Source organism: Telopea speciosissima, chromosome 11 (genome assembly GCF_018873765.1).
Source record: "Telopea speciosissima isolate NSW1024214 ecotype Mountain lineage chromosome 11, Tspe_v1, whole genome shotgun sequence".
Classification (NCBI taxonomy): domain Eukaryota; kingdom Viridiplantae; phylum Streptophyta; class Magnoliopsida; order Proteales; family Proteaceae; genus Telopea; species Telopea speciosissima.
The window spans coordinates 6,783,740-6,793,326 of record NC_057926.1 but is presented as its reverse complement, the minus strand read 5'-3'; the positions used below and the strand labels follow the sequence as shown (position 1 = coordinate 6,793,326).

The following is a 9,587-nucleotide window of genomic DNA, read 5'->3' as shown; positions in this document are numbered from 1 at the left end:
TTTAAAAATAATTTAAAAGTGACTTATCATTATAGCTTAAGAGTTGTCATTGTTTTACCCACTTTTCTAGTACACATGTGAAAGAGTAGCGTTTTACCCCGTTAAAAGAATTATCTAATACCAACGGGAGTACACATGTGAAAGGCTGGGTTTACCTCTATATGTGTACTTATTACTTGACTCCTTTTAGTTGCCCCTTTGCCTTATTCTCAAAAGTTCTTTTAAATTAAGAGTATTAAAAGGTACATTTCATTATCAAAAGGTGTTATTGCCATGCATATATTTTGAGTATACATGTGAAATGACAATACTTACCCTCGTTGAAATATTTTGGGTGTAATACTAAAAGGGCAAGAAAGTAAGGTCACAAATTATTTGACACTTTGACAAGCGTCAATAAGAAAATCCCAATACTAAAGGGGCCAAAAAAAAGGTTAGAATTTCCTTTACATCAACTATGGCTGCAACAGGAGTTTCCCATTAAGGCTTGAACTACTACTGATCATCACTGATTAAGCGTCTAGTTTTGTTCTGATTCACAAATAAGATATAAAAAAGGACAGAACAATCCTAGTGGTAGGCTTCCAGTTGGAACTAGAAATAGAAGTTGAAGATTTTTTTATGTGTTAATCCCTAATATTCTTCTTTTATCCTTCTCTTACATGATTTGGTGTTGAAGTTTTCTATGCACTCTAATATCTCTCCTTGAATCCAGACTTGAATGCTCAAAGTGAATAAATATAGGAGTTAATTCCTTTATAATGTTAAAAGACCTTTAAAATTAATTTCATTTAGAGCTTCCAAGCAGAATTTACACTTCATGAAAACTACCATATATTGATTGAGTTTTGTTCCTGTGTTTTATAAGAATGTCTTGTTTTAGTTTCTTTTCTTAGGTTTATTATGTTTATTGTGCAATTGTTATCAGTTTCCCAAGTTTGTTCATTGTCCCCTTAGAATAACCTCTCCATAAGAGGAATGTCAAGTATAAAAACATCTGTTTTCCATATATGCAAAGGAATGCAACATATGTCTTCAACCCAAATTATAAGTTATTTCAACATCGATCAAACTCTTTCACTTCTGATTCATATTTCACATTCAAATACCTCAATTGATGAACCCAAAGTCTCCATCACCACTCTCTCTGAAACTACTATAATAAGGGCATAAGAGATAGATAGGTAGACCTGTCAAGTTTCAACATTGAACCCTGTAATATTTACTTTCATTAAAGCTCTTCATTGATTTTAAGCAACATAGTGGAAGTACAGTTTAAGGAAACCTCCTTCATACCCACCTCACTAAATACCTAACATCCACCAACCTCTGCAGTTCACAACAAGAACAGTAAAACTTTCCAGTAACAACAAAATCTAAACATGACCCCATCATCTTAATTCTCACATACATTATGACAAATGGGTAAGCTACTGAGTTATTCTCCTTCAGTTCTTCATAGGAAGGAACTCAAAAAACTTGTATGGAGTGAAGTCTCTATTCATTGATTGATAATACTCAGCTTGGTCTCTTTCTTTGCATCATCACCACAAGGGAAGAGCTCAAGTGTGTTAGAATCTCCACATTCCTCATTGTCTTCTTGAAGACTCTCTTTGGTTATGAGATGTGGGTTTATTGTTGTTATTGGTTCCGTATAAGATCTGGTTATGGTGAGGTAGGTAGGTAGGAGGAGAACAAGATAAATGCATCATCTGCCACGTGGCATGGGTTTCTGCAGAGCTTGGCCTCTGCTGTAATTCTCCCTCCTCAAACTGAATCCATACATCTGCTCTACTTTCTGCTACGTCTGCTCTTTGCATTGAAACAGATTCCTGAAAAAGAAGAAAAATAAATAGAGAAGTAGAGAAGGAAGAGTGAATTAACACAAGGCACAAAGTCCAAAGCAACTGCTCAGTTTCATAACACCAGGCCCGACAGAAAGGAAGGAGTGCAGCTTTTAATCCCTTTAGTTTCCCAACATACAAAGCTTTTGTTACTCTTATGTGTTCCTTCCTTTTCATGATTTCGTATAAGCCTCCTTATGAACTTTATTCAGTCTTTACATTAGCTCTTATATAAAGTATAATTACTTCTAATCATTGCTTTTAGATGTTTTTTCTTAGCTAAAAATGTTAGACAATGGAGGCCACATCATCTATTTCCATCCTACTTCCGTGAGTTCGTAGCGTGCCACGTGTCCTGACAACCATCCAACGATGGTTATTTAAAAAATTCAAATTATTTTGAAATCCAGATGACATCTATTTGAACCACTTTAAGCCTCAAACCAACTCCATCTGACTGGTTCAAAACAAACCAAACCGAACTTATCTCCCTCAAACTAAACACATTTCACTCATTTGCCTAGGGTTTCAAATCTAACGAAAATTCCCAGCAGAACCTCTCTTAAATCCCTCCCTCTCTCACTCATCCCTCTCACAACTCCTCAGTGGCGACGGCGACGGCGACGGCGACATTCTCTCTCTCTCACAACTCCAAGGACTCTGAAAATTTTAAGAGGTAGATAAGTTTCGTGTAATCTGAGTTCTGAACAGTAAAAATCCACAAAACACAAGAGCTATTTGGAAAGAAAACCAGCGAAGGAAGGCTAAGTCGTGAGCAAATCTGGCTGCTACTGCGACGGCGACGACGGCATCCTCTCTCTCACCCTGCTACTGCTGCTCCTGCTGCTTTCCGGTGTACTCACCGTAACCTAACTCTCGATCTCCCTTGAAACCCCACCCCCAATGAACAAAAGTTCTGAGATTATGATTTGGATACTGTAAACACCGATCGGGGCAGAGAAACAAGAACTGGGTCTGAGAGTATAGAGTTTGAATAGGAGGAGATCGGCAGCAGATCAAGGAAGGCGATTCACGATTTCTCTGTATCTCACTGTATGGTATGGGAATTTTATTTTTTTTGGGATGAATAAGTATGGGGATTATTAAGAAAGATAAGAGGAGTGATTCTTCTTCTTCAACATCTCCCTGTGCTCATCTCAGAGCTGCATATCACCAATGCTTCAACAGGTCAAATCTCAATCTCAATCTCTCTCTCTCTCTCTCTCTCTCTCTCTCTCTCTCTCTCTGTTTGCAGTTCTTTGATGAATGTTTCTGATATGATAAAGCAGCTGGTACTCTGAGAAATTCTTGAAGGGTCAGTGGGACAAAGAGGAATACGTATCCGAGTGGTAGAAATACAGACCTTGCCTTTTTGTATGTGTTTTTTTTTTTCAAGAAAAAAATTATATTAGAATGTGTTTGTTCTTCGCTGTAGTTGAGAATTGGAATTGTGATTTTTTGTTAATTATATCTCTTCTTGTCTTTCGTTCGTTTCACAGCAACATTTGGAAGATAAACATCTCAGTCGTTTCCTTGAAGCCGAAGCTAATGTCTATACTCCTGAATCTTCCTGACTGACTGACCCCAGATGAGATGATTCTATTTCTATCCAGGAAGCATTGTTGATGAATGATATGCCGCTTCTTCCCAGAAAATATCGCAGGCGTTCCTTCGATTTAATCCGTTTTGCCCTACTTCTTGTTCTTAACTATTTAGTTTTTGTCTCGGAGTTTTCTTAGCTTTGGAGGAATCAAGGAAGAAATAAAGAATCAGGAATGGAGTTCCTTTAATGCCCTTCCTGCCATTGTTAGTCCTGTTGAAACTGATCAAAGTGTATCGAATTAAGCTTGTGAAGCAGCATATTCTGATACTCCAACAAATGTAATTATATAAAAGGATAAATTGATACATGAAACTAGAGGAGGATTAGAAAAATTCTTGTGGGTTTTCTTTTGTGGATCTGTAGAACAAAAGATTTAAATGTTATACTGTAATTCTCTTATCCTGCTCAACTATTGAAATGAAATATATCCCAATCTCACGCCACGGTTCAAAATATCAGAATTATATCAGGTAACCCAAATCGACCGCAGGCGATGCCTATTCTTGCTGATCCAATCCAGTGAGTTTAGGCCTTTTTCGCCAATTATTCCCAAGATTACTTACGATTTGTTGGCAGAATATGGCCATTTCTCCCCAATTCCGATGAATTGAAACATGAGTCGCTGATGGCAGAATTGAATCTAATGAAATGAAAGAGAGCCATGGAAGGTGTCTGAATTTCCTTCCAGGGACATGAGATGAGTGTGTAAGCTAGGCTAAGAAATGGGACTTTCATTATTTCATTGTTTGAACCACCCAAGTAAAACAGAGATTTCACAATTTCATAATGGCAGTTACCAGCTATTCTGGTTATTCCTGCATCACAAATCACTCTGGGGTAGGTAGCATGAAATATCTTTTGACATGGTTTCAACAAAACAATGAATTTTTCAAAGCTCTGATATTTTGTATCTCAGTTACCCAACTAAAACAGAGATAGAAGAGGGCAGTGTGAGTGTATGAGATGGCCTTCATTTCTTCTTGAATAGGAAATGTGCAACCATCCATTCCTCTCCGTTGTTATAACCAACAGCTCTGCCACCAAGATGAAGAATGTCCGCTAGTATGCAGTCCACTTAACAGCTGAATCTTTGCCATAAGTTGACTCCATTATTGGACTGATAGAAGTCATGTTCTGGTCCATACTCTTAAGCCACTCCTCACTGCAAGACATCATGGCATTAGCTATACTTTTAAAAAATTGGATAGCAACAATATTTGAGAACCTGAATGGAGATTTCAACCTATTGCACTGTTAGATTGAATGGTCCAATTCAATCATTAATAAAAAATCTCTCTTCTGTTAAAAGGATTAATGCATAGGCAACCATGCAAGGCCAAGATCTACTGTATGGGACAGGATCCCAGCTTTCTGTGTCCCAAGCTCAAGATTATAAGTTGAAAGACCAAATATAAAGAGGGAAAAGAATTGGAGTATGTCTTACTAAAAGCTAAAGCTCACAGTTAGTGATAACCCCACCAACTTTTTTTAAGCCATTCCTAACCCCTTCTTGTAGAATTACATGTGGAAGGGGATTGATTGCTCAATAGAAACTACATGGCAATACAAAGTAGTTTATAATGTTATAGGTAATATCCTAAAAAGATGGTATTAAAAAAAAAATTTGTTGCGACTGCATGACTGTCATTCCCCTTCTAACAGAATGGGTTAGGACTTGGGAATACAGCAAAACTGAGGCAGTCAGGCCCTAATCTTTCAAACTCATGTATGCTGTGAGCACCATGCCCTTACCTGGTTTGTGCATAATGTGTCCCATTTACAAGCCCAATGGTCAACAATAGAAACATCATCCTGCATGAAAATTGCTTCATTATTACTGATTAAATAAGATAAAAAGGGACAGGTGAGGAAAGAAAAACCATAAGATGCTTAGGGATAGAGATAATCCATATTTTAGGGTTAACTTAAGGACCAGCAACACCACTGCTTAGTTTCCATGCAAAATCAAAATATTTATAAAGCTTAGGGAATGAGAAAGCTACTTCATGGAAAACTTCTTAGGACACCTGGAAATAAAGAAGTAAGTTTGTAGAAGGCATTGTCCCTCCAGTGAAGAAGTATCTGGTGATCCAGTCATCTTCATTTTTGTCCTGTATGAGTTGAAAGGGTAAATAGTTTCATAATTACTAAAGCAAAGAGAATTATAAATTTAACATTCAAATATTTAATGAAAATAATGAAAATAAACAGAATGAGGATTGAAGTCAAAATAAAAACATGGTGACAATGATATATATATAAGAATTGCATCTATGTTGATGTAAGAGTCAGAATCCGAATAGGACATAAATTGTTGATGCAGGTTCATCATAGATATTGGTTTATTTATTTAGAAATAGGCCTAGGATTGTGTTATATACATGTTGGGCTTTTGTTCCCTAGGATTTTCTATGTATTAGGCCACTTTAATGAGCCTAAACTAGGGGTACATAGGTTGCATACGGGATTAACCCAATATTTAGTTTATTTTTATGTTTTCTAATTGAACCGATTCAAATTGGTTGCATCCAATTGGTTCAATTTAAGTGATCATGTGACTTGGTTGAGTGGTCATGTGACAATTTAAGTGGTCATGTGATGTAAGTTGGGCTGGATTAGGACTCTATAAATCCAGCTATGCTTTGAGTCTATTTCCTTTAGTATTTTAGTTTCCTAGTCAATTTAAATTACCTAATAGGTTAGGGATAGGATTAGGCCATTCCTTTTTAGTGTCTAAGTCTATTTTTGAGTCTTCTATATAAGTTTGTAAGGGAGGCCAGCATTGTACATGAATTTGATTAATGAAAAAAGATTTTGCTTGTTGGCTGCCATTGTTGCTGCTCCTGTGCTCCTTGTGAGTGTGCATCCTTGTGGTTCTATCAAGGTGGAAAGGGACTGGTGGAATCCGGTTGACTCCTTACGCCGTGACGACTGGGAGGATCTTCTTCAAATTCGAAGGTGGCTTTATCCTTCACAACTGTCAAAGCTTGCTGCCAGTGGAATCTCTAGTAAGTTTGACGCCAAAATTCTTCTTCTAATCCTCTAATCCTTTCTCCCAATTGATCCCCTTTATTTTTTGTTTGAATCCCATAAACCCTAACTCCATTAAAGCCCAAAACCTGCAACTCAATTCTGTCCAGAATTGCAGAATTTCAAAACTCATCCAAACCCTATCCTTTTTATACCATATTGACCCCCTAGACCTGTCCATTAATACCCTATAAACCCCATTCCCAAATTCCAATCCTAAACACTAATTTTGCCCTAAAACAACCCCTAATCAGCCCCAAACAGTAGGCTTGACCAGACCTTACTTTTATCTGGCTCCTTGTAGGATTATCTCCTATTCTAGGACTACATTAGTTGTTGAGCAAAATTTCAGTTGAAATTTTATAAGTTACTGAAAGAGATATAAGTAATAACGTCTATCCATGTGCCACCATATGTTCTGTGCTATTTCATAATCAAACTATGCATACCTCAAAGTGGTAAGCAAATGCTTTGTGGTAAAAGTAATGTATGAAAAGAAGGCTGTCATGCTTCATCCACTTTGATATTTTCTAAAGGAGCACTTGGTAGTTCTTCATGTGCTGCATCAAAGGACAAAAACAATGTTGAAAAAACAATATCAACAAACTTCAGAAGCATGGTAAGGCTCATTGGAGAAGATTATGGCATTCCTGGTGGGAAGGTGTGTTAAAGACCACTGAATTTTGTATCTTAAGGTCAATGATTGTACAAGATCTTATTTCTTAGTATGGAAGTCCACAAAGGGTAAGATTTTGAGGCCTACTGCTTTCTCAAATCTAAAAAGAATGCCCTGTTGAAGCAGGGTGAGTAAGAGAGGAGATCGAGAGTTAGGTTAGGGCGAGTACACCGGAAAGCAGCAGGAGCAGCAGTATCAGGGTGAGAGAGAGGATGTCGCCGTCGCTGTCGCAGTAGCAGCTAGATTTGCTCACGACTTGGCCTTCCTTCGCTGGTTTTCTTTCCAAATAGCTCTTGTGTTTTGTGGATTTTTACTTTTCAGAACTCAGATTATGCGAAACTTATCTACCTCTTAAAATTTTCAGAGTCCTTGGAGTTGTGAGAGAGAGAATGTCGCCGTCGCCGTCGCCACTGAGGAGTTGTGAGAGGGATGAGTGAGAGAGGGAGGGATTCAAGAGAGGTTCTGCTGGGAATTTTCGTTCGATTTGAAACCCTAGGCAAATGAGTGAAATGTGTTTAGTTTGAGGGAGATAAGTTCGGTTTGGTTTGTTTTGAATCGGTCAAATGGGGTTGGTTTGAGGTTTAAAGTGGTTCAAATAGATGTCATCTGGATTTCAAAATAATTTGAATTTTTTAAATAACCACCGTTGGATGGTTGTCAGGACACGTGGCATGCTAGGAACTCACGGAAGTAGGATGGAAGTAGAGCTTTGGAAGTAGAGGATGTGGATCCGACAATGGAGATGTATAGAAGACCTCTGCAAATGTACTGCAGTTTGTAGGGAGAACCCAGTTCCTGTTCTGTTCTACTTCAAAGCCTGACCCTGCACAAGAAGAGAAAAAACAAAAAAAAAAAAAACCCGTTAAGCTTTGCATCAAAGCACAAATTAAACAAAACCAAGCAAACCCTCAGAGGGATTTAGGGTATAAGCGAAACCCTAGTAAGAAATTTTTTTGGGGAGATTATAACATTTATGAGTACCTGAATCTTTCTTTTCCAAGCTTTCAATGTCGTGTTATTCTAGTTGCTGATCAATAGCAGAGGCAGATTCCAAACGACGACGGCGTTTCTGTCGTTCTCTAGCCTTATGGTTTTGAAACCAGTAGAATACATTCTTGCCTTCAATTTTACCAAATCGACGAAGCTGTGCGGTGATTTTCTGGATTTGCTCAGCTGTGGGTGTACGAGTACCACGTCGATATAACTCCTCTAAGGCCCTTAACTGCTCAGGTGTAGGGTTCCATCTTGTGCTAACCGCCAGGTTGTGTTATTAACTCTCGCTTGCTTTGCTCTGTAACGGATGCTGCAACACAATTTTATTAATTAGAAACATAATCAAGAATCAAAAACCCAGGTTGAGAAAAAAAAATAGGAAAAGAATATTACCTAAATATGGGAAGAGATCAGAGCCATGGATATGACTAAGGCAAGGATTAGTAGTATTAGAAGAAGGCCTTGGCATGAGAGGACGAAGTCTCCTGCCGTTTAAGGAGTCAGACATGTTGAATCCATTACCACCATCATTGCAACCCATCATCCACATTGTAGTGTGAGTGTTGTAATGGGTTCAGTGTAGTTGGCTGAAAAAGAGGGTAGTTGAGATGCAGAGGGAATGAGACAATTAGGGAGAGTGGGTGTTTAGAGTTGCAGACATGGAGAAGGAACAAGGAGAGGGAGATGGATTGTGATTTAAAAAGAAGAAAGTGAAGGAGAGGAGAAGAGGTTGACTGGGTTATATCGAAGGAAGGAGAGATAGGAGAGATACTTAGAGAATGGAGAGAATAATAAAGAGTTTTGTCCCCCGACTCGTGCCTTTCATGCTTCTTCTTAATCCAAACTCTCTCTCTCTCTGTATGCACGGATTGCTGTTTCTTTGATCTTTTGGGGGTTAAGAATGAACAATTATATTAGGGGTCGGCGGAATAAATTCCAGAGACTAAAGGATCACAAGAGTTAATGAAGGGGAAGGGGAAGGGGAAGGGGTGAAAGCCATTGGAATCGGAACAGGAAAAAAAAGAAACACCTTTAACTAAACGATGGGCCTCATGTACAATAGAATAAGAAACTAAAACAAAGGAAACATACATAAAAGAACAAGATAAAACTAAAACATCATTTCCCTAATCAAATAATGTAAGGGTGTTAAATGATTAGTTTGGTTTGGTTTGATTTGATTTGGTATGGTTTTTTTTCTTTTTCTGGGTTTTAGTATATAATAGTTTGGTTTGATTTTGGATTGATGATTGATTGGTCCATGAAATCAAAATCACTATCAATATTGTCGGTTTAACCGAAAATTTTGCTACTAATTTCCCCAATCTCTTGATATGGTAGTTCTACATTGTGTCGGGATGCATAATCAAGCTAGGGCATCTTATGGAGGATTGGTTTGGCATAGGGCTGGTGTGCCTATTTTTGTATGTATTGGTGGTGG

The 9,587-nt window shown here is 38.0% G+C and overlaps 1 protein-coding gene and 1 pseudogene across 1 annotated transcript; both read right to left on the bottom strand.

The window, feature by feature from the left end:
- Positions 1-1,393: 1,393 nt before the first annotated feature.
- Positions 1,394-8,720, bottom strand: LOC122646888 (annotated as a pseudogene).
- On the bottom strand, positions 4,475-7,018 carry LOC122646890. The gene is made up of 4 exons (XM_043840525.1): positions 6,927-7,018; positions 5,475-5,558; positions 5,200-5,259; positions 4,475-4,609 (listed from the first exon to the last, which is right to left on the bottom strand). The coding sequence occupies exons 1-4, from the start codon at positions 6,983-6,985 to the stop codon at positions 4,507-4,509; spliced, it is 306 nt and encodes a 101-aa protein (XP_043696460.1). The 5' UTR covers positions 6,986-7,018; the 3' UTR covers positions 4,475-4,506.
- Positions 8,721-9,587: the final 867 nt, after the last annotated feature.

Bases quoted from the DNA above. Each gene is read 5' to 3' on its own strand.
- LOC122646890 (XM_043840525.1), bottom strand. From the start codon at position 6,985: ATGACAGCCTTCTTTTCATACATTACTTTTACCACAAAGCATTTGCTT. The intron at 5,559-6,926 runs GTATGCATAGTT...CAACTCATACAG, and splicing joins CATTTGCTTACCACTTTGAG to GACAAAAATGAAGATGACTG. The intron at 5,260-5,474 runs GTGTCCTAAGAA...ATTTTCATGCAG, and splicing joins ACTTACTTCTTTATTTCCAG to GATGATGTTTCTATTGTTGA.